Source organism: Ovis canadensis, chromosome 2 (assembly GCF_042477335.2).
Source record: "Ovis canadensis isolate MfBH-ARS-UI-01 breed Bighorn chromosome 2, ARS-UI_OviCan_v2, whole genome shotgun sequence".
Taxonomy (NCBI): Eukaryota; Metazoa; Chordata; class Mammalia; order Artiodactyla; family Bovidae; genus Ovis; species Ovis canadensis.
This window is the reverse complement of record NC_091246.1, coordinates 245,715,031-245,738,967: the sequence shown is the minus strand read 5'-3', so window position 1 is coordinate 245,738,967 and position 23,937 is coordinate 245,715,031. Positions and strand designations below refer to the sequence as shown.

At 46.4% G+C, this 23,937-nt stretch overlaps 1 protein-coding gene across 3 annotated transcripts in view; it reads left to right on the top strand.

The window, feature by feature from the left end:
• Positions 1–7,428: 7,428 nt before the first annotated feature.
• ARID1A (AT-rich interaction domain 1A) overlaps positions 7,429–23,937 on the top strand; it is a 68,943-nt gene continuing 52,434 nt past the window's right edge. For all 3 annotated transcript variants that reach the window (XM_069574913.1, XM_069574911.1, XM_069574910.1), the window contains exon 1: positions 7,429–8,991. In XM_069574913.1, the coding sequence (XP_069431014.1) occupies positions 7,846–8,991 (1,146 nt within the window). In that variant the 5' untranslated portion in view covers positions 7,429–7,845. The remainder of the gene's footprint in view (positions 8,992–23,937) is intronic.

Sequence of the window (23,937 nt, the reverse complement as noted above, 5' to 3'; positions counted from 1 at the left end):
TCATGGAAAACCTGTGCCCTGATGCTTCAGAGTGTACATAGTCCACATGATTAGATTTTGTGAGTCTGAAATCTTGATCATTGCTGTCTATAAATGGATACAGCCTTTTGGAAATCTGACAGAATGAAAGTCTGGACCTTTAACTCCAATGACGAGATACTCTCAAACTGTAGGTAGGCTCTTTGCCTTGATTATTAGGTAGTTTGTTCTCCTTTAACTTTTTGTCTTCCCTTTCCACCCCCAATCACTCCTAAGAATTACACTTCTAAGAAAGTTTTTGTTGTCTTTGTAGTACCTCATTCCTGTAAATTCCTTCTTATCCATGTTTTTGTTCTGTTTCAAGTAGTTTGGGAAATGGAAGTGTAGAATGTATTTGATATAACCCTAGTCCTGATCAGGATTTGTGTATATATATGTTTATACAGGGAAAGACTAGGTTAGATAGTACAGTGTATACAGTGGTGAAGTATTTACTAAACTAATTCATATCCAATTAGCAGATCACTCACAGGCAGTTAAAAAGTGATGTCAGTGAACAGTTATGGCTCACCATGTTTGCTTGTTTGCTATTGCTTTAGTCCTAGCACCATTGCTACGGCAGGGCTCTCCTCTGAATTTTATTGTGGGACTTCAGAAATGTCTCCTGCCAACGATAGCATAAATAAGTATTCTAGGAGACAGTTAAAGCAAGGAACAAGTTACTTAGTGTGGTTTAAAATATGGTTTTATACTGACATTATTGGCAATAGTCATAATATTAATTTCTAGTTGAAAAAATAAAACACTTACAGGAATTTGGAGCCTAAATAGAAGACCCTTTTGGGTGGAAATTGGGTCAGAACAGCACATGCAACTCAAGGATTGCTGAAGAAGGGCAAGCACATAGAGTGAAGTTGCTTCATCATGAAAGGTGAATATTCATTGTATAGACTGTGTGTCCTTGGTGAAGTTTATAAAATGGTTTCTACCTAAATTCCCTGTAATAGTTACCACTTGTGCTCATAATGGATTACTAAAAATTTCAGTAGCCAATCAGGTTGTGACCTCCTTAGCTCTCTAAGCGTCTTCCTAGAAAATATCTTTCTTTAAAAAATAATTGTATGTATTTACTTATTTATTTTTGGTTGCGCTGGGTCTTCATTGCCGCACATGGACTTTCTCTAGTTGTGGCAAGCAGGGGTTACTCTTTGGTGCAGTGCATGGGCTTCTCATCTCGGTGGCTTTTCTTGTGGCTGAGCACAGGCTCCAGGCCCAGGGGCTTCAGTAGTTGCAGGACACGGGCTCAGTAATTGTGGGACATGGGCTTAGTTGCTCTGTGGCTTGTGGAATATTCATGGACTTGCACTGGCAGGTGGATTCTTATCCACTGCACCACTAGGGAAGTCCTAGAGAATATCTTAGGAAGGTTATGTAGTGTCTGAGTTCTCCTATGTTTTCATCTTGAAAACACAGCTGTAGTCATAAAAAACCAGAGTACGTGAGAGTCGACTAGAATCCTTCTTTTCTAGCTACGTTGGACTTCCAACTTTAGCTGGACTAAAGCAGAACAACATCAGTCATGAACTCCCAAGTTTTGTAGAGCAGACTGCCATATTTTTAGTTAACTGTCATTGCCTGGGGGAAAAAATACTTAAATGAGTTCTTGGACTTTGTTCTGAGGTCAAAAGTGACCTCACATTAAAAAATGGGTATTTTATATCATGATCTCGGTGTCTGGGGCAAAAATCATACCTAATGTTGTGTGATATAATGTATTCTTTTGCTTGAACAGAGTTTGTGGATGGATTCTATTAAACAAAATACATTGTGGTGGAGAGGAGCGTGCGTGAGTGTGTGTGTGTGTGTGTGTGTGATTATTTCAGTTTTTAAATGGCCTTTTGGGTAGGCTTGATGCAGTGTGTCAGGTTGTTTTACTTTTTGTCTCCTGTTCTCTCTACAGCAAGACTGGAAGAACAACAACACACTCATACCCGAGCCAATTGGAACCAACCTACTCGTTTCCACCCCCAGCCCCTCTGTAGCTTCATTTCAATGTTGTTAAATTTCAGGGCAGAAAGTGATAATTTGGAAAAGTGCCAAAACTGACTGTAATTTTTCCTGGCAGCTTTCCCTTGGTGTCACTGGTAAGTTCTGCATTTCACTGGAGTACCACACCACTGCTACTACAATACTCCACAGCAGACCTTCTCAATCGGTCCACTCTCATCTTCGGAAGAAGCCATTTTTCCGTAGGGATAGATGGATTTACACTCTCTTAAAGCTAGTTGGAATGCTTTCCCTTAAAGGCCATTCACTTCCTGCCTTCTGCCTTGTAAGTTCCTTTGGCTTTTCCCTGATGCTTACATAAAAAGCCTGGGATGATCATGCTGGAGTATTCTCTTGAGGTGGCTGAGTTGCACACTTGCTGCTTTAGCCCCCCTTCATGTTTCAAAGGACTGTATGCCCTGCCTCATTCCATTTTGTCCGTGCTCACTGGGTTTTTCCTTTACTTTCCACCTCTCTTCTACAGATTTGTGTTGGAGCAAAAGACTCCATTCCAGATCCATTCCAGAGTTGCTATGAGAAACTTCCCCACTCTCTGACTTTTTTTTCCTCCTATCTCAGTAAAATGGCAGTGTAAGAAAGCTCTGTGCAATCAGGGTTGAAATAAATACCCACCTAGAATATTTGATTTTCTTTCTGATATTCTTCTTCATTCTCAACTTTCAAAAATTTCCCTTACAATCATTTTACATGTGTGAAATGTTCTAGACTGGTTTTTAAAGAATAAAGCAGAACAAAAGCACCCTGTATTGGTTTAATATGGGAAGTCAAAGAAAACAGACTTTTCCTGTTCCTGAGCAATGCCTTCAGTATTAAAACTGGTGACCTTATCTTTCTTTGGTAGTGTTGTGAGTGTGTTGTTAGTTAGTGTGTTGTTTAGTTCTCCAAATCTAAAAACAGCTTTGTGTAGTAAGTGCTAAATACAAAACTGTCCTGTGTCTTCTGATGGACTATAAAGTGGCTTTCAAACTTCTTTGTAAGTAGGTTTTTCGTATATGCACTGTTTCTGTGTCAACCTTCAAGGAGGCTCAGCAGAAATGCCCAAATTCCTGATATGCTTAGTAGTTTTATAAAACTCCAGTCTGCAATGGTTTGTCTTAAATTAGTATTAATACTTTTGCACTATCTTCTGCAAAAGAATCGTCAGCAAGCTCACCAATGAGACAGGTGGATAAGGAGAATGAATATATTAGTGAGAGAATTGGTGCCTTTCTCCTCATGTTAGATTGACGCTGAGTCCTTGCTTTGTTTGAAATCTACCACAATCCAGATCAGCCTGGACCTTTATTTTATTTTACATTTCAGTTTTGGGGTAGGTGATGGTGAGGCTAATTCTTTTTTATAGTGGTACAAAAAAAGCAAGTTGACTTATACTTAAGGTTTTTTGTTTTTTGTTTTCTTTGCAGGGCTCCTCTTCTGGTGAAAAAAAAAAAGACTCATTCAGAAATTAACATTTCTCCAAATGTGTTCTTTCTTATTGTGAAAGATAAATTCCTTCAAGTTGTTTATTTTAAAGTTTAAAATGAATGGCAAAAGGATCGAGACAAGCAGTTGTTGAGCCACCACCATGCTTGATACCTCTGGACTTGCTCCTCTGGAATTCTAGGTGCTGGGCAAGGGCAATTTTACCAGGGTCTGTTGAGAGCGCCACTCGGACTCCGTTCCATTTTTCTCGGTGGCGATCCAGTTCGTATCTTACAGCTCCCGCCTGGAAGCCGGCAATATAATGAATTGCCTTGACTCTTGCTTCAATCCACTTTCCTCGCTTAATATGCAGCCCAAAGTTTTGCAGCTCGCTGTCAGATGGTAGTGCTAGACTTTCACACTGCTCCCAAAGCCTCCACTGGGGCTGTTTCGGAACACGGAGTTACAAACTTTAAGAAACAGACCGCTCCAGACGGAAATCCACGCCAGGCTTTGAGCTCTGCTTCTGGCTTCCGTCAACTGACATAGTTGCCCTTTTGCTCAAACTCGCAGCTCCAGTTCTCACTCGGGAGAGCTCTGCTGGGTGTCTGCTTGCTTCGCCGCGACGGAGACGCGTGCAGGGCCACCACCCGGCGCTCCATCCGATTTCCCCGGGTCTTAGTTCAGAACCTAGACAAACCCTCACTTGGGTCCCTGGACTTAAACGTTTTCCTTCAAAAAAAAAAAAATTGTAGAAAAGAAAGAGCCGGGCCCAATCTTTTGTTTATTGAATTTTGTATTTCGGACACTTAGGGGAAGCAAATAGCCAGAAAGGAAAGGCGGTCCACCTTGCAAACGCTACCATCTCTTAGCAAACCCTCCAGGCCTGGGTTCCACATTTTGCAGTTGACTGCGTGGATTTTAATAGGTTGCTCCCTTACTCTCAGGCCCAATCCATGCACACCGTGCAGCCAGATTAAATGAGAGCACATCCTCTGCCATTTTCAGTCGGTTTGTCCTGGCAGCCCTGCCCCCTTCCCTGGCTGCGGCAGCAGCGGGAGTTAATGCTGCGCGCAGAAAACTCCGCCTTATCCTCCGGGCCGGAGATCCAGTCCACGTTTGCCAAGTGCCGTGCGGTCGGGGACGGCGATAAGAACTCTCTCGTGAGGGAGCCAGCGAGACTTTAGTCCGGTTTCCATGTCAACGATTCAGTCCATATTTGCCATCAGGCTGTTGGTGGCACTGGAGCTTTCGTGCGGGTAGCGCTGTCCTAGTCCTAGTTCTCCAATCTGCGCCGGGATTCCTGAGCTGCCAGGGTGTGGGGTTAAAAGGCAGGGACCGTGGGGGAGAAAACTCCACCAACTGGAGGACCCACAGTCCCAAACCAGGGTCTTGGAGCTCGGGCCAGCCACGTGCCCAGCTCCTCCCCTCCCCCCCTTTCCCGCTGCCATTGCCCCTCGGGAAAGCTAATGGGCCAGTTTCTAAGAAAGTTCCCGTCCACTCGGCTGTCCCTGGGACAGTGATGTGGGCTCTAGAGGTAGCCGTGGAAGTGGATCCTAAAGGATTTGAAATTAAAAAAAAGAAAAAAAAAAAGGTGGGAAAGGGGAAATCCTAAATTACCTCCTTCAACCCAAGTAGATAGATTTTTGTGCACTTTATTGCTAGATAAAGATGGTGGCTGTTTTCAAAACAGCGTGCCCACGTGTCAGAAAGGGATTTTGGCATTTTCCAAATTTCACAGCCATTGAAGAAGGGAGATGAGGGCTTCCTCTGGAGGCAAATTCATTCTGGCTTCCAGATTTTCACTGGGCTCCAGGTTTCTCATTACACTCCAGCTCTGAGGAAATGGCAGGGTAATTGCATGTAAAAAATTCTTCATTTGTGTGCAGGACTCAGGACTGTTTGCCAGCTCAGAGGCAGTTGATTAAATAGCCAAGCTCCATTTCTGAGGCAGCCTATAATTTGGTTTCTAGGACCTGATGCACCAGGAGAGTTGTTGCCCCTGAGGACTGTGAATGAAAGGAGGGCACTGGTCCATTCCAGTCAGTCAGTTTCTGGTAGGCTGGTTTGGTTCTTGGCTTGAGGCGAAGAAAACACCACTCTTAGAGTCTTAAGAAGTTTGTGCCTTTTTAGTGTAAGATGATATTAGGTTTTCTGGGGGTTAAGAATGAGTTCAGGTTTGGGGAATTATTCAGTGGCCAGTGAGTGGCACAGCCAAAAAAACTCCAGGGGCCTGCGGAATCTGGAAATTCTAAGGTAATGGTTCTGTGGCCATGAAGCATCTATTTACAATATTTAAGTGGGGATGAAACCCTGGTGTCTAATGACTAGCTGACCTAGCATCTCTCAAGGCAGCCCTGGGCTTCGTGAGAAGCCGGTATCCCTTCTGGCCTGTGTAGCCTGTCATGTCAGAGCATTCTAAGTCAGTCAGAGGACAAGGCTGCTGCTGAGATGTGGTGGAGCCTGTGAATCTAGAATTTTCTGTGTATACCTCCAGTTCACTCAGCATCTCTTAGAATGTAACAGTAAACTTTAATGATTCCTTACAATGAAGGATAGAAAAACAAATTTAGGCTGCATCTGTTTTCTGAGTGAGGTGTTAGACTGCACCTTTTCTCTCTTTTTAAGGAGAAAACGGTTCCCTCTATTTGGTCATCCCTCTTCGGCAGAGGTTCCTTTGAACACTCAGGTTCCACCAGTCCCTGGAGTCTCTTCTGTGGTCTGTTACAGTCTTACAGGTACTGTCTTTGGAGACGGGACCTTGGTCATTGTGGGCAAAGGTGGGGCTTGTGTCTTCCTCCAAGAAGGCGGTCATATGTCCCCAAAATATCTTCAGGGGTGACCATTTTATATCGGTTGAGATGACCAGCTTGGATCTCAAACCCATTCTGATGTTCTGATCCCACTGTTGTATATGGCACCACTTTTCTTTTTATTACTATTATTTCTAACGCTAAGTAGACAGGGGCAGCACTGGGGACTCTGCTACTTTTTAAAGTCACCCTCCACTGCCCTTGTCTTTGTAAGTGATAGGCTAAGTGATAGGCCGGTCCCCTTCGCTATCTTATGAGTCTGTAAAATGGGGATCAGGAACTTCGTGCCCCCAGGGCCTGTGAGGACCGGCTAATGAGGGCAGAGAGTGGGAAAACGGAAAGTCTGAAACAATGATCTGTCATTCCATGCAGCTTGCAAAGAGGATACAACGTAAAGCTCAGCTGGGTCTTTGGAGCAGGTCTGCAAAAGGCTTTGAAGAAGGAAAAGTGCCGCGGAGATGCTAAGTAGCGGCCAAGAGACCAGGCCCGCTGCCAGGGGGGGTCAGGCCTGGGCCGAGGCGGCCGCGGTCTCGGGCTCAGGCCAATTTTGCAGCCGCGAGTAAAGTTCACGCTGCCCGCGGCGCGAAGGGGACCGACCTGGATAGGGAGGCCAGGAGGGAGGCGGCGCGCAGGCTCCGGAGAGGCGCGAGCTCCGGGCCGGGTTTTCCCCGAAGCCTTCGGCGGCGGCGCTGCCGAGCGAGAGCGGCAGAGCGCTTGCCGCCGCCGCTGCCGCCGCCGCGGCTGGTTCTCTCCCCTCCTCCTTTGTGAGGGGAAGGGAGCGAGTCCGTTCCACGGCCTGCGCCCCGCTCCGCGCTCCGTTCCGGGTTTGCCAGGCGGCCGCGACGGCGCTGGGTAAAATGGCAGTGCTGAGCCTCGTGTCGGAGTGAGGGGGACTCGGAGGAGAGTGGGGCGCTCTAGCCGCTCAGTCCGGCCGCCCGCCCGCTCGCCCGCTCGCCGCCGCGCAGCAGCCTCGGCCCGGCGCCGCGGCCGGGGAGGGGAGGCAGGGCGCCCGGCCCGGCCCACGCTCCGACTCTGCCTGCCGGCGCCCGGGCTGCTGCCGCGCGCCCTCCAGCCCGCCCGTCCCGGGTCCCCCTCCCCCCGCTCCCTCCCTCCCTCCCCGCCCCCTCCCCCTCGCCTCCCTCCCTCCCCTCCCTCCCTCCCTCCTTTCTCCGGCAGCAGAAAGCGGAGAGTCACAGCGGGGCCAGGCCCTGGGGAGCGGAGCCTCCACCGCCCCCCTCATTCCCAGGCAAGGGCTTGGGGGGGAATGAGCCGGGAGAGCCGGGTCCCGAGCTTACAGAGCCGGGAGCAGCTGAGCCGCCGGCGCCTCGGCCGCCGCCGCCGCCTCCTCCTCCTCCGCCGCCGCCGCCAGCCCGGAGCCTGAGCCGGCGGGGCGGGGGGGAGAGGAGCGAGCGAGCGAGCGAGCGAGCGAGCGCAGCGCAAAAGCCGCGGAGCCCCGCGAGGCCCGCCCGGGCGGGTGGGGAGGGAAGCCCGGGGGGACTCGGCCCCGGGGCGGGGTGGGGTGGGAGGGGGGTGAGAGAAGACGAAGACAGGGCCGGGTCTCTCCGCGGACGAGACAGCGGGGATCATGGCCGCGCAGGTCGCCCCCGCCGCCGCCAGCAGCCTGGGCAACCCGCCGCCGCCGCCCTCGGAGCTGAAGAAAGCGGAGCAGCAGCAGCAGCAGCAGCGGGAGGAGGCGGGGGGCGAGGCGGCGGCGGCGGTCGCGGCGGAGCGCGGGGAAATGAAGGCAGCCGCCGGGCAGGAAAGCGAGGGCCCCGCCGTGGGGCCGCCGCAGCCACTGGGAAAGGAGCTGCAGGACGGGGCCGAGAGCAATGGGGGTGGCGGCGGCGGCGGAGCCGGCGGGCCCGGCGCGGAGCCGGACCTGAAGAACTCGAACGGGAACGCGGGCCCTAGGCCCGCCCTGAACAATAACCTCACGGAGCCGCCCGGCGGCGGTGGCGGCGGCAGCAGCGACGGGGTGGGGGCGCCTCCTCACTCAGCCGCGGCCGCCTTGCCGCCCCCAGCCTACGGCTTCGGGCAACCCTACGGCCGGAGCCCGTCTGCCGTCGCCGCCGCCGCGGCCGCCGTCTTCCACCAACAACATGGCGGACAACAAAGCCCTGGCCTGGCAGCGCTGCAGAGCGGCGGCGGCGGCGGGGGCCTGGAGCCCTACGCGGGGCCCCAGCAGAACTCGCACGACCACGGCTTCCCCAACCACCAGTACAACTCCTACTACCCCAACCGCAGCGCCTACCCCCCGCCCCCCCAGGCCTACGCGCTGAGCTCCCCGAGAGGTGGCACTCCGGGCTCCGGCGCGGCGGCGGCGGCGGCCGCCGGCTCCAAGCCGCCTCCCTCCTCCAGCGCCTCCGCCTCCTCGTCGTCTTCGTCCTTCGCTCAGCAGCGCTTCGGGGCCATGGGGGGAGGCGGCCCCTCAGCGGCCGCAGGGGGAACCCCCCAGCCCACCGCCACCCCCACCCTCAACCAACTGCTCACGTCGCCCAGCTCGGCCCGGGGCTACCAGGGCTACCCCGGGGGCGACTACGGCGGCGGGCCCCAGGACGGGGGCGCCGGCAAGGGCCCGGCGGACATGGCCTCTCAGTGCTGGGGGGCTGCTGCTGCTGCGGCGGCGGCGGCCGCGGCCGCCTCGGGAGGGGCCCAACAAAGGAGCCACCACGCGCCCATGAGCCCTGGGAGCAGCGGCGGCGGGGGGCAGCCGCTCGCCCGGACCCCGCAGGTAACACGGCTGGTGGGGTAGGGGGGGCTGTGGCGAGTGGGGCGGGGGGGTCCTGGGAGTGGATGGCGGCGGCGGGGAGCGGGCCACGGCCGTGGGCTACCCCCAGTCTGGGGCCCCCACTGCTGGGGAGCTGCCATTGTCTCGCTCTTTCTCTCTTAAAATGGCTGCCCGTCTGCCGTCCTCTCTTTCCCTCCTTCAGCCTTTGTGTGGGGCTTTCCTTGAGGTGTCTGCTCCCCTCCTCCTCCTCCCCGGGTCCCTTCCAGCTCCAGGGGGTCTTCAGAGGGGTGCGGAGCCGGGTGTGCGGGAAAAGGGCCCGGCCCGGGGTGAGGGGGTGTTGGGGGCTCAGGTTAGGGGTGTAGGCAGCCCTCGGAGGTCGGGAGTTGAGTGAACAGTTCTTTGCTCACCTGCCGCTTCTCTCTGCCCTCCCTACCTTCCTCTAGGCCGGTCCCCATCTGTGCTTTCAAGGAGGGGGCCCCTCGGGCTCGGGGGGACCTCGAGGGAGGGCAGGGGCCTGCTTGGGAGCAGCTAGAGCCCGGCTTCGGTTCACCCTGGGCAGCCCAGGTCGTCTCCTGTCTTAGTCTCCGTCGGCCCAGTGGCCTGGGCTTCTCCCTGGAAGTGCTGGTAAACAGCTGAGTGATTGGAGTAGTAAGTGCAGATTGCTTTGGTTTGGGATTTGAATTATGGAGGTAAAATCCTTCTGTCAAAGCCAGGAGACAGTTGGTCTTAGGTTGACATCCTATCTGTGATCTGATTGGCTCCCCATCTCCTGCTCTTGGCCATTTATAATTGCCTCTGATGTAATGGTACAACAATCCTGATGAGCTCATAAACTTTTACACTCTGCTTTTCTGCCAGTGATAACCCAAACCATCGCTGCCACTATCTGCCTTTTATTCCAGAGCTGAAATTGGCTGTGACCTTGAGGAGGGAGATTTAAGCAGCAATACTGTATCAGCAGGAGCAGAGCCCCAGACAGGCTGCCCTTGTTACATTGTGCCTGGAACAAAAGAGGAGGCAGTGGGATTTTGCTTGTACCTTGGATTTATTTTGCTTGTTATGTTTTATGCAGCCTGAAATAGATTCTGTGTTGTCCGAACAGTAGCTGAGTTTTTCTCTACAATGGGTTTGCTGTTTGTTTTGGTTTTGTGACTTTCCTGATGGTATAAATGACTTCTTTGATGGCTCTGAAGATGCGTTTGTCTTGAGTAATTTTGACCCTGTTCGCTTTGCAGAATTGAAATTATTTTACTGAGCTTTTTATTGAGTGGCAAATGTGGGATCTTTATCAGAGGGGGTAAGAGAAAACTTTGAGAACTGGAGGCTTTCTGAGAGAGAATTTCACATTTAAGTGTTCTAAGGAAGGCTGGCGTCATTCTTTGTTTACATGTTAAATCTTGTTAACACTTTCTTTTGTTAATTAAACTTTGGGAGAGCAGCTCAATTTAAAGGGAAGGACATCTTTCATCTTTCATCTTTCCTGATCTTGAGAGGTACTGTTTCTTAGTTTGGTGAAATTTATCATATATTTCTGGAATATCAAAAAACCCAGTTTTCTGTTTTGTCATCATTTTACAGCTTGAAATACAGGTCAGTTTTTTTCTCTGCATTTTAAGTTCCATTTATTTCTGTCTTCCAAGATAATAAAAATATGACCTACAATGATACTTAAGATTTGCTTAGAAATTACAACTTTTAGGTATGTTTCTGTGCATTCTGCTTTATTTTGCTCTTCTTCCTTCTTCATCGTGTTCTGTCTTCAGTGCTTTGGTCAGGAATATTGGGTATTCTATGGAGTCATCTTATCTTTTCAAAGCAAGGGGAAAAGGCCTGATGCTTTTTCATGTCTGCCCCTCTCTCAGCAGTACCCAGTTGTACCTTTGTCCTGTGAGATTTTATTCACATTTTGTTCACTTAGGCAGCCTAATTATGTATATATATTCCCTCCCCATTCTAGAACTGCTTTTCCACTGTAACTTGGAGCTGGGATTTTTTAAAAGTGGTTGTATCAGATAGCAGGTTTAGAGGTCTGTGCCTTGACTCCATGTCTTCCATGATGTCCTATATCTCGGCAAGAAATAGGGGAATTTTAAATTGGATTCCTAGTGTCTGGAGGATAAATTTTGTTTGAGAACATCTTCTTGTCTCTGGGTCATTCTGTAGTTTGTATCTCTTTGCCCTCATTCCCCCTTTATTCGTGGAGGAGGGGGAAAGAGGGCTGAGAAATTTACCTTTCTTAAACCATTGGAGGAAGAATTTGGGGTAAGTCAAGGCTCATTTAAAGACAGAAATTAATTTGAATTCTTTCAGTTTGGGGATATTCAGGCTTTTTTTTTTTTAATTAACGTTTACCGTATAGCATTTTCTGCTTCTCAGTCATTAAATGTTTGAGCATTCTCTGTCTGTACTTGGTACTATGTTCTATGCGAGGTAAAAGGTGGGAAAGCAGATAGAGTCCCGTTTAGAAGCTTGTCTGTGCTGCTTTTGGGCAAATTTTCTGACTCCCTTTCAACATTACCAGGCTTAGCACCTCACACAACATAGATTGCTGTTGGATTTCAGTTCGTTTGCCTGTTCTCCTGAGACCCACAGCCATGGGCTGGAGAGCATTCACTCTTAGGAGAGACAGTGCAACTTCCAGTTTTGTAGGTTGCTTCAGATACGTCATCTAGATGAAGGTTGTAGGTGGATAGATTTCGTACTGAATTCCTTTTTGCTACTTAAGGATAAATTTCTTGTCAGACCATGATGGCCTATTCTTAATGTTCTTAAATAATAAGATATTGCTCTGTTCTTTTCTTTCCCTCAGTCTTGAATTAACAGTTTTTTGTAGATACTTGATTAACACATCTAAGATAGTGATGCTCTCCTTTGACTCTGCCTTTATGAAAGAAAGGTTAGATAAGTGTGGGTATTGTGGCTATGCCTTTTTCACAGGAGCTGGAAAGATCCCAGCAAACAGACTTTTCCTTTATGCCTTTCCATAAGTAAAATTGTATCTCAAAGAGTTGTATCCTGCTAGTAATGAAATACTTTTCAGTCACCTATGTGACTGACCCTCACTTAAAGCTTTTTACTTGGGATGCTTTTAGCTATAGTACCTTGAGAGTAGTACCAGCTCATCAAAGTAAAAAAAAATCCAATAGACTGTGTAGTCCAGGATCAAAGTGAATTTGATTGTAGAAGCTTGGCTGTTAGTTCCTGCTATGGAAATATCAAACGATACTTCCGAATCCTGGGAAACAAACACAGGAATCCTAGGCTTATTATGGGAATGCCTACTGGCAGAAATTCTGGGCTGGCTGAAACACAGGACTCTTGGAGTTCTCTCAAGTAGGAGGGATCAGGGTAACCACATGAGACAGCGCTTAGTTGTAAGGGCTTCGTGTGTCTCTGCTCTCTATGAGAGAACTGGGGGTAATGGAGTGGAGTTGATGGTGAGAGAAGAGAGAAAGCCTTCAGGACCAAGGCTGGCTTGTTTGTGTTGGGCCCTGTGGGGACTTTTTAAGGTTCCTTCCTTTGTGTGTAACACAGAGTTACCATGACAAGTGGCACCTGCTGTAACAAGATGTCCTGGATTGCATTAAACATTCATATGTTAGATTGACTCCTGGAGCGTGTGATGTCTCTAGCAGGCCTTTTACAAAGTTAGTGAACCTTTTTGAAACGTGGACATCAGCTAACAAAGTAATGGTTAGGGGCTTTTCCCATCCCCATCCCTCAAAAGGTTGTACTGATTGGCTACAAATCCCCAAATTCTGGAAGGGTCTGAAGCATGCAAATATGGTATTCAGAATAAATTGGCACTGAACAGTTCTCTTCTGTCTTTGAGCTGGAGTGATACCTCAATCTCCGATATAGAGTCCTAAATTCCCTTTGCTTTTATCTCTTGAGTTTTTCCCTGGTTAGACTGGTCATTATCATTACTGTTGTACATCGAGTTGCGTGTGGCACGGTAGTGAGGGGTGACGAGCACAGGACTCGGGAAGAGGAGCTTTGGCTCCATATGTAGCCCTGGATTAAGCTGTGTGACTTTGGGCAGGGCATTTGCCTTCTCTGGTTCATTTTCTCTTCATCGGACTACATGACCTCCTTCTCTGTTGCTACGTATCTGTCTGTGCTTCCATACCTGGCTTGTTAGGAGGGCAGCCTCTTCCTGTACCTTTTTTGAAAGGGATCCGGAGACCGTCTTTCTTCCCCTGGGCTCATGGAACTCGAGGCTGTTTTCTCTTGAGGATTTACAGGATCAGGCTCTACACAGTTGGGTACCACTGTGTCTGTGGCCCTTCGCAGAAAAGGCCCTACCAAACTCCTTTGCTTTGAGACTGTTAATCTGTTTGTCATTAGTCATTCCACCTGGCTTGTGGTGTTAAAACACTAAGTAGTAATTGAAAAAACTAGGCAGACTTCATTAAAGCAAGACTTGAAAAATAGTTCCTTCAAAATCTCCACAAGACGATTTTGGAGGTAGATTAGGAATGGAGTGAGGAGTGGCTGTTCATAAATTGAATGTTAACACCGTTTCTTTTCCAGAGCAGGATAGGAAGGTGGGGAGAGGCAGCATTAAGCTCTCCAGCTTCTTCTGGTGTTTGGGCAGGTCTAGGTCTGGTTTGGGCAGTTGGTTGTAATCTGAGTGCCTGAACTTGCCCTGTAAGTTTTGCTGAGAGAGGAGTAAAAGTTCCTGAGACTGGAACAGGAACAGGAAAAGCTTAGGTGTTTCAGGGTCAGCTTCGTGGGTGTACTGCTTTTTCTCATACATACCCCTGGTTTTGTTGTTGTTGGTTTTAAACCAGGTGGTGTGGCTTGCAGTTGCTCCTGGAAACGCTGTTCTTTCAGGTGTCCTCCAGCGCCCCTGAATTTCCAGTCTTTCTCCTCTTGGTTTAGTAGTTAAAAAGTGTAATTTAGGCATCTTAGAGGGGTGCTAGAAGGAAGCTTCCCTTTATGAATGAGGGAAAGGTGTTTGATAATTCTCTGCTTGACACAGCAGCTTCTTCTCTCTGAAGGAACCAAATGTTTCAGAGCTTTGTGTAAATACTTGCTGAGCTGTCAATATGTACCCAGGAGGTTTCTGTAGTAAGATGTAAGCGGCTCTATAGAATGTTTGACAGGCAAATTAATAAACAGTTTTCAAGCAAAGATAATGCTAGTTTCTTTTCATGTGGTGGAATAAAATAACATTGAAGAAAAAGACCTGGGGATAGGGAAGAGAGAGGGGGTGAGGGTGAGGGCAGGGAGCATGGAGATAAGAGATGATCTAAAAGAATTTGAAGTGAAAAGATGATGCCGTGGAAGAGAAGCCTCCTGGCTCCGTGCTAAGTTCAGGACACGTGGAGCCCTGTTTAAAATCGATTGCAGTTTAGAGTGAAAATAAATAGAAGTTTGGAAGGAAGGACCTAAGTTTCAGTCAGTGAATTAAGTGTGCTTCTTAAGCTTTGTTTATGAGACTGTGAGTTTTAAATTTAAAGCCTTATTCTTTCAGAAAGGTTTTGTAGTTTGGTGAGATGTTTTTAGGGCTGGGGTTTGCGTTTTTAGAATACTATAAAGAGAAAAAAAGATACTACAACTTGAGTGTTGTTTGTCCCAAGCCTCTGTTGTGCTTTGGCTCTCAGGATTATAAGCCCACTCCAAGGGCTGGGTTTATTTATGTAGTTTTCACTGGACTCCTATGCACTGCTTATTTATATATGAAAATTAATGCCCAGGTTTCAGTACAGTGTTTGGGGGCTCAACAAATCCTGCCTGAAGGGTTAATGTGGGTAGATTCAATTTTTGTTTTTAAAATTTCCATTTTAGGATTAAACACGTTTCTGGGTTCTCTTAGTGAAACATCCTTTTTATGGAGGAGGAAGTGTTTTAGAATTGTTTGAACTGTCTTCTGATTGTAATCTCCCTTGGTGGTCTTGTGAGATGACTGGATTCACTTTCTCAAAGTCCCTTTTCAAACGTAATCCACTGGCTCTGACACCAGTTTTCTTCCCAAGAAGTGTTTTTTAGACCAGATTCCTGGAAGTGCCTTTTTGACCCAGCATAGTATCGATAGTAGGGAGTATGAATGTAATTATGGCTCTGACCATAATTTTTAGTTAGGTTCAGCTCACTTACCAAAGACTATCAGCTTGTTTTAAAACAAGATACAAAAACTTGGGTTGACACTGACAGTGGTTATCCAGGCCTTTCCCAGTATGGTGGTAGGGAGGGTCTTAGAACTTCAGGTTTCTTGCTAAGAGCCTGATTTCTAGCTCAGGGAGGTCTGGAGTTTCAGATGAGTGTGGGAAGGAGCTCTGTGTGAACGTATCTGCTAGATACTAGGGAGGGACTTGGAAGATAGAGGCAATATCTGCTTCGGAGGAATTGAGTTTTCCTGGGAAGCATGCTCATGTGCACACACTTGGAAAACTTGCAGAGCGAGGTTTTATAAATGGATGTAGACCAAACTAAGTGCATGGCCTGAAGGAATCTGGGAATGAGGAGCGATCAGATTTGGGCAGGGTAAACCTGGGACAACTTTTCAGAGGCAGTGATTTATGAAGTTAAACGTCCAGAAAGGGGAAAGTTAAATTACTAATTTGCTTTTTCATAGTGCTACTCTGAGCTTCACGGGCTTTACAGAATCCAAATTACACATCCATCCCCAGACCTGTAGTTGTCTCATTCTGGTGACTTTGGGGAAATTTGGACTGTAACCAGTTCCATGAAAGAGAGTGGTTTCAGGGTCTTAGTGGTTCCTGTGGTTATGTGGGGCCTTTAGTACAACCTGCCAAGTTCTTGGCCAGTTCAGGGCCTCTTTTGTAGTAATTTTGGGTTTGGAAGGTTGTGTCACCTTCAGAGTTGTGTGCCCTGGACGCTTCAGTGTCAGTGGTTCAACTTTGGTTAGAGAGCCTGAGTTTTTTCCTTTTTGGCAGAGTTAATTGACCTTTCTTAAAACAGGAGCCATGAAGTACGTGTCCAGATCTTAGACTCCTGCTGTTTTTGAAGATTTGGGAGCCATGCTCAAGCTGAGTTGCTTGGATCAGACCTTATATTGAGGGTTGTTGAACGGGTAAACCTGCGCATATGCAGTTTGCCCATCTGTTCACAGAAATGGCCTTCAGTATTGTTTTTGACTAGGTTGGCTGTGGCCAAGAAGCTCCTAAATGCTGCAAACACATGCTTACTCCTTATAGGAGCCTCTTTAATGTAGTAATTTTGGTTTCTCTTTACCTGCTGGTCCATGTGTGATTGGATCACAAGCAATTTTTGGCACTTCTCAAAGGGCTCTAAGTAGATGCTTAACAGCTAAAGGTGCATGGAGGATCCAGTGCCAGGTTACTACAGGGCTTCCACCTGGAGGAGGAGGGTGGGTTATGCTGTTCCCATGTAAAGTTGTATGGAGTCTTGAATACAGATTCTAGTTTGGAAATATCTCTTTCACCACCTTTTCCTAGCCGTTCTGGCATTTTGCAAAAGTGAGTTTCCAGCAACTTGGAAATGGGCACGGTGGTTCAGCAGCAAGTTTGTAGGGGCTGAGATGAACTCCTCAGTCAATCTAGGTTTTAGAAGAATCCAAGTTAGGGTGAATATTGGCTTAACTGTCCTAAGTATTCTTCCCTGAACTCACTCTTCCCCCTGTTTAAATGGATGGCATTAGTTTTTTATTGAATTTGAATGGACATCTGAGTGAACTTTTGTTTATTTTTGTTAGTCATTTGTGCATACTAGAAGATGGTCTTGGGACAGGTTGAATCTTTATTTCCCAGTGGCGTCTGCATTTTCTAAGGGTGGACTGCAGTGGGAAGAAGTCTGATGCCAAGAATGCATTCCAGCATGCAGCCGAGTAGGAAATTTGATCCCTGAAATGTTGACTTAGTGTTGGTTATGGTACATATTAGAAATCACTCAGTAATCCAGGACAGATTTTTGTCGCCCTCCAGGAAGTTAATGTTGATATGAAATACTAAGGGGCTTTTGGGCACTGGGCTATGTGCTCTTCAGGCCCAGAGTTGCTGCTTGAATATGAAGAAGAAATGTGCCATGTGCTTTTTTTTTTTCTCCTCCTCTTTTGCATTTGGGCTTCCTCATGGCTTCATTGCTTCTGGGTTCCCTAGTCTGCAGTGTTAGACTTCCTCTTCCCTTGGCACTGGCGCATTCATGATTTTTTTGTGGCTCTTCACCAGCAGCCAAGAATTTTGTATGCGTTTCCCTCTTAAACTTGTTAACTTTCAGCTTGCTTGTTTATAGACGCCTCTGTTAAAAGGAACTCCCCCTTCAAGATGTAGCAGCAGCATGACAGCAGCAGGGGAGATTAGGGACTGGTGTGATATCAGTCATTTGAAAACCCATTTGCTGCGTGGTTAGTGTTTTTTATTTTGCCTCCTGTTTTCCTTGAGGTCACAACTTGCATGAGTGCATCTGGATCCAGCTGTTTCTTCTCAACTGACTGGTGCCTGGTGTACTTTGACTTTAAGAAGAGTGTGAGTTCAGCCACGTGGTAGAGGATTAAAGGCTACATCATGCTGGGTGCTTCCTTTTAGAGGAAACAGATATGTCTTTGGGCTCTTCTTGCCCAGTGATTTCCCCTCTTTCTTGGGTAGACCTTATTACTGCTTTCTGCTGTTCCTAAAGAAGTCACCTGAGCAGAAATGCTGGAAATAGGTTACTGTTTGTTACTGCACCTTCTCTGGTGAATACAGATGGCATTCTCTCTTGCATTTTGGACAAGATTCTGTTCTGGCCACAAAGTGATGGAGTTTCATGAGCATTAGCCTGTCTTTTGTTTCTAGACTTCTAACTTTTTTACTTGTTTAGGAATCTGGGCTGCCAAAGATATTATAAAAGATTTGGGGATCACTTCTATAGTTAATGTGTCCACAGTTTTGTCTTGGGCCAGGGATAGACCAGGGACCTCACTGAGTTCCCAGTTTGCAACCGATGGCATGTCGGAGGTGACTGTTAATGGCAATTACCATGTCTTTGAGTACTTACTATGTGCCAAGCGCTGTGCTTGTGTCTCTCCATGAATTTCTTCATTTAATCTTCAGAACCCTGAAAGGCGGGTTCTAGTGTTTCTCCTCCCACTTCACAGACGAGAAAGTCGAGTAAAAATGAGAAGTTTGCCCTAGGGCAAAAAAAACTAGTAAAAGGTAGAGTTCAGATTTGAATCTAGGTTTGTCTGATTCTCCAGAGCTATGTAACATTATAAAATACTAAGTTTGCTTATCCAAAATAAATTATTCAAACACAGGAGCTTGTTGGGACATTATTTTTGCAGTAGTCTAAAACTCTTAAATGGGGTGAAAGACTGAAAAGCCTTTAGTTACAGTTGACATTATGCCAAGATTTCTGTCCCATCCATCTCTTCCATTTAGATTTTTGTTTAAGTTTCTGATGAATGGCTGTATGATACCAGTGGTAAGAATTGGCAGCATTTGGTCCTGAGGCCCTGTTCTCTTTGACAGTTGGGGGTGGAGGTAGGATTCAGACTCAAAGATAGAACCCTTCACTTTGATCTAAGTGAACATAACTTGCATTATGAAAATGTTTGCTGAGTGATTTTACTTTCTAGAACTTGGAGCACTCACTGGAGAGATGAGGATTTTTGTCTTAATTTTCTACTTCAAGAGAGTGAACACATAAAGGTTAAGTGCCTCACAGTTTCATGTTAGAGTCAGTTCTGAAATTGAGGTTTAAAGTTCCCCTAGGCTGTGTGACTTTATGCAGGTCACTTAACTTCCCTGAATCTGTATCCTCAACTGTGTAAGGAGGAAAACCAACTGCCTTGCAACTGTAGTCAATGTTAAATAACATATATGAAAGTATTATTTTTTATCAATTGAAATTCGAACACAACTCCTAGTTGATAGAGGCCTCTGCTTGAGAAGGGGATAGAATTGAGTGCTTAAACACAGCATTAGTCTTTGCTAAATTAAAAGCTGTCCTGTAGTATTTAGCTACATCTGAGTTGTATTAATGCTAAAACAACAAAACCGCAACAAATTTTGTTAAGCATCTGTTCTAGTTTGAGAGCTACATTAGTGCAGTGGTTCTCAGTGTCATCCCTACCCATCCGCCATCACCCAGCACTGCCTGGGTCCTGTTTAGAAGTGCAGAGACTCATCCGGACCTGCCAAGTCTGCAGCTGTGGCAGTGTGCTTCAGTGAGGCCTCCAGGCCACTGTCCACTGAAGTGCATACTCAAGCTTGAGAACTGGATTTATGCTCATCTAGGCTACAGAGTGTATCTGAATTACCTGAGGGGCTTCTTCCAAATTGTACCAAAGGCGAAAATGTTTCAGATGTATCTGCCCCAGACATTGTGTTCAAAGTGTGTTGTTAGTTAGAGAAAAGTTTAAAAGTGCTTGGAGTTGGGGGAGAAGAAAGGAAATACTTTTTTTTTTTTCCCCAAGAAAATACTTTTGATATACATAGTATATTTTCTACTATGCAATAATGACAAACTCTGTTTATAGGACCTGGGGACTCCCTGCCTTCCATTTCTTTCTCTTCTAGCTCTTTGGTGGCATAGCATGAGGATAATCTGAACCTGTGGTCTGGTCGGTTGATGAAGGTGGAAAAGCTCATTTTAGGATGGTGACCTATGGTGGTCTCCCAAGTATGACCAGTTAAGAAAACTGCCCAAAAACAGATGCTTGAAAATACTGCTCAGAGGCCAGTATGGGAGCCCTAATTTAACGCTATGATAACCTTTCAGCTTGTTGATGGCCGGCTGATCTGAGAATCTGGTAGTCCCTGAGCAGATCATTCTTAATAACTTCCCTCTGTCTCTTATCCCTGCCCCATTGTCCCGTGGCCATCTTGAGTTTTGTTGCTTTTCCTTTCCTTGCGTCACCTGTTGGCAAGTCCTAGTAAATAAACCCTCTAAGAAAACTCCTGACAAGTTACCCTGTCTCTGAAGTGGATGAGGTCTTTTTGAGTAATGGACATTTGAGCCAAGACCTGTCCCTCATTGTATGTCCTAAGAAGGATTGTGCTTGGCACAGAAATGGTCAGATGATAAACATTAATAATGGAAAGACCAAGAGGAGAACTAGTGTTCTAGTTCATGTGGGCTTTCTGAAAACCCTGTGTGGTTTCTGAATCCTTCCCATTAAAAATAAGTTTCCTGTACCAGACCACTTTTCCCTCCTGCCTGAGTAGGGAAACTGATTGCTGCGACCTGGCTGCGATGAAGGCAGAGGCTTCCAGGAGGCAGTATGTCGACAGTTTGGTCTGTGAGTTGATGTCTGTATGTGCAGGTGAATAGTCTGGCAGGGAGTCACTCACGTGCTGCGTGTGTGTTTCCGTGTTCTAGACTCACTGGATGATCCCTCTGCCGTTTAGCTTTATTTTCTCTCTGTTCTTGCTTGCTTGCTTTTTCATTCTCTCCTTTGGTGTCTAACTCTGTTAGTAGAATGCAGAGCACCTGGAGACATCAGTAACTTTAACACACCGGAGCTGGTAAAATGTCTTGAAAGAACTGGAGAGGCAATTTGTACCACTCTCAGGTCAGCATCGTTTCCGTGAAGATTCCTGATGTCTGCTCACCTCTGTTGGAATGGCCTGGCTAACTAGAGGCAGGACGTGCCTTTGTCTAATTAGCTAATAAACCAGAGTCCCCTAGGTGATTTCTGCCTCTTCTCCTTTCCCACTTTATTTCCTTTGGTCTGGGGATTGTTTCTCAGCCCTCCTTAGTCTGTTTTGGGGGTTCTGTTGGTCTAGGACAGATTTGTAACATTCTTGTTTTTCTTTCTAGTCTGTGATTTCAATCTTCTGCTTTCCCAGTGCAGCTTTGAATTGGCTTCTTTAAAACCCCTACATAAAACCTCAAGTGACCAATATGTGGTCTCATTATGGTATTTTGGGTTAAAATAAAATGAGATTGAGATAGCTGTGTTCACCCACCCAGACACATTTACCAAAGGGAAATTCTGTGTGCCTTGAATAAGACAGCCTCAAAAGAGTCTGTGAGCCAAAACAGACTTGGGGGTGGGGGTACGGATAAATATTAGCTAGATTTCCATAGCTTAGCATGCCAAGTATCCATCCCAATTTGATTATACTGGCCAGAGATAGCAAGAAAGACAGCTGATATCTTTGGTCTGTTCTCGTGTATTTCTGGTGTAAATGATGAAGCTAGGCTCTTTACACATTTGTGTGGACAGTGGTGTAGAGGAGGTTGGTACCCAGGTACTTTTGGAGCTCTGAAGAGAGAGAATTGGAGAATCTATAGGAAGGACTCTCTGGTTTTTCATTTGGGGAACTAATGACCTTAAAAAAAAGCCTGATTTGGAAGCATCTCAGAGAATGAGATGGCTGGATGGCATCACCGGTACAATGGACATGAACTTGGGCAAACTTCGGGAGATGGTGAGGGACAGGGAGGCCTGGCGTGCTGCAGTCCATGGGGTCGCAAAGAGTCAGACACGACTGGGCGACTGAACAACAGCATAATCTTAAGGCTGGCTGTTCCCTCAGCCATTCTCTGACTTATTTTATTGTACCTGTTATAGTCCCAGTGGACGTAGGGGGACCAAGGGAAAGGCTGGCATTTTTGGAGAGTGGTCTAAGGCAGCCCTAGGAATTAATGAATAGTGATATGGCTGCCTTTTGTCAGTATCTTCATCAAAAATATACTACTTGGTTGGATTGATGACAGTCAAAGCATGATGACAAACAGAATCCCCTACTGCATGTAAGTCACGTTCCTACAGCTAAGTGATGTATCACAGATATCTTTTTTAGTAAAGAAGGAAAAACTAGCAGAATGTAGAACTGTGCACTCAAGAGTTTAGGATCTTTTTATATAACCCATGCAAGATCAGTCCAGCTTTGGAGATAAAAGGAATGGGGGATAGGAAAGGGGGAAGAGAGCTTTTTAAAAGACAGGGCAAGGAGACCTTAAAGTTTTTTGGTTAAGAACAGTTTTTACCTTTTTTCTTTGTTTCTGAGCAGTTACCCGCAGAGCAGTTTAATACATGGAAGAAAGAGTAGTATTTTAGAAACCAGGTCAAAAGAACTAGGTGTGATTTAGAAGTGTTGTCCTTACTGAAAAGTTGATAGGTACTCTCCTGGATAAAGCTCCGTGTGTAAGGTTATGTGACCCTTGTCTCTCCAGGTGTCCCTTAAGTGTACTGTATCAATTCATGATGAATGACAAATAGATAGGGAAGAAAATGTCTTAAAAAACTGCCCCTCTTGTTTGGGCTTGTGGTCCATCCACACTAAGGTCCTTTTCTGAGTAGAAGCACCAAAGGATGGCTTGCAGGAGGAAATAACATTTTTTCTGATGTCTACCCATAACAGTGTGGGTAGCAAGATCTGTACATTACGTTTTTAATTATTAAGCATGTATGGGGGATACAGTATACCAATCTGTCTTCCTTGTATATCATCAAGATTTCTTAGGCTTTGATCATGCTTCCATTTCTCAAGAATTTTCAGGATAAGAACTTTTTTTTTAGCTCATTTAATTGTCCAGTCCTGTTACTGAAATATTGTCTCATTTAAAGCATACAATAGTTGGGACTTGCCAGTGTAAGAAGTCTTGTGGCAAAACTTTTTTTTAAAAACCTGTATCTACCTGCCATTCAGCAGTTGCTTACAGTAATGCAGCAAATATTTAATGAGCTTCTACAGTGTGAGATAGCTGGATGGCGTCACCGACTTGATGGACGTGAGTTTGAGTGAACTCTGGGAGTTGGTGATGGACAGGGAGGCCTGGCGTGCTGCAATTCATGGGGTCGCAAAGAGTCGGACCCGACTGAGTGACCGAACTGAACTGAACAGTGTATCAGGCACCAGGATTCTAATGCCATGGAGTACTATATTATTGTGATTTACACACTGGGAAAGTACTACCTTCAATAAATTATCTTCCAGCTATTTCATAAAGTAAATATTTAATTTATGATGATCTTGGCTAGTGAGTGACTTTGTACTTGGGATGGGTACCAGTCAGTTCTGATTCCCTTTCCCTCCACTGCTCCTGAGTCAAGTGTTGCAGGAAATTCTCCATCTCAGATTCGGCTTGTAATGGGCTAGAGTCCATTGTTTCTGAGAGGCTCTTCTTTGTGTGGCGATGCATTGCAGGACATCTGGCATCCTGCTCCCCAGGTAACAAGTGCCAGGAACTCTACAGAACCGCTGTGATAACCAGAAAGGCACTTTCATACATTTGTTTCCAAACATTTCTCAGGGGCTCATATTGTCCTGGTTGAAAACTGTTGGACTTCACTGTCAGGATTCTTGGAAGGAGCTATTGAGCAAATTCCTTTGGAAGAACACACTGAAAGTAGGTGGAGCTTGAGGATTGGACTGGTCAGCCCTTTTGGTGTCTGTGTGTGCTTTTGTTTTTTAAGTAGGTATTTTGAAACCACTTGCAGTTCCATTCTGCTTTTTCTCTTGTTGAGGGTGTAGAGAGGGAAGTAATTTGTTAACTTCTAGTTGACCACTTTGGGTTTCTGGTCTTGAGTGTGTGGGACCGGACCTTAACTATTCTGGTTTCTAAGCTTCATTGCTAGAAATTTGGGATTTGTGTAGATGATAATAGCTAACATTTTAAGTTCTGGAGGATACAGCAAGCATTTAAACACAGATACATGCTTTGTATTCTAGCCTTGTAGCTTATATATTCTAGTCTAGGGTTTAGACATTAAACAAGATAAATAAGTAAACTTTAGCATATAGTATGCTTAGTGATACGTGCTCAGAAGCAAAGTTAATCAGGGGTCAGCTGTGAGAAGTGTGTTGGATTGAAATTGTGAATAGGTGCACCAGGGGAGGTCAGTTTGAAGTGATATTTTCCGTGAGAGCTGTGCTAATACCTGGAAGGAGAAAGAATATTCCAAGTGGAGAGATCAGTGAGTACAAAGACTCTGAGGCTGGAGCATGTGCAGCTGGTTTAAAGAACAGTGTCTTGTGTTGTTTTGTTTTACTAACATTTCATTCAACCCTGAGGGTGCTACTACTGTCACCT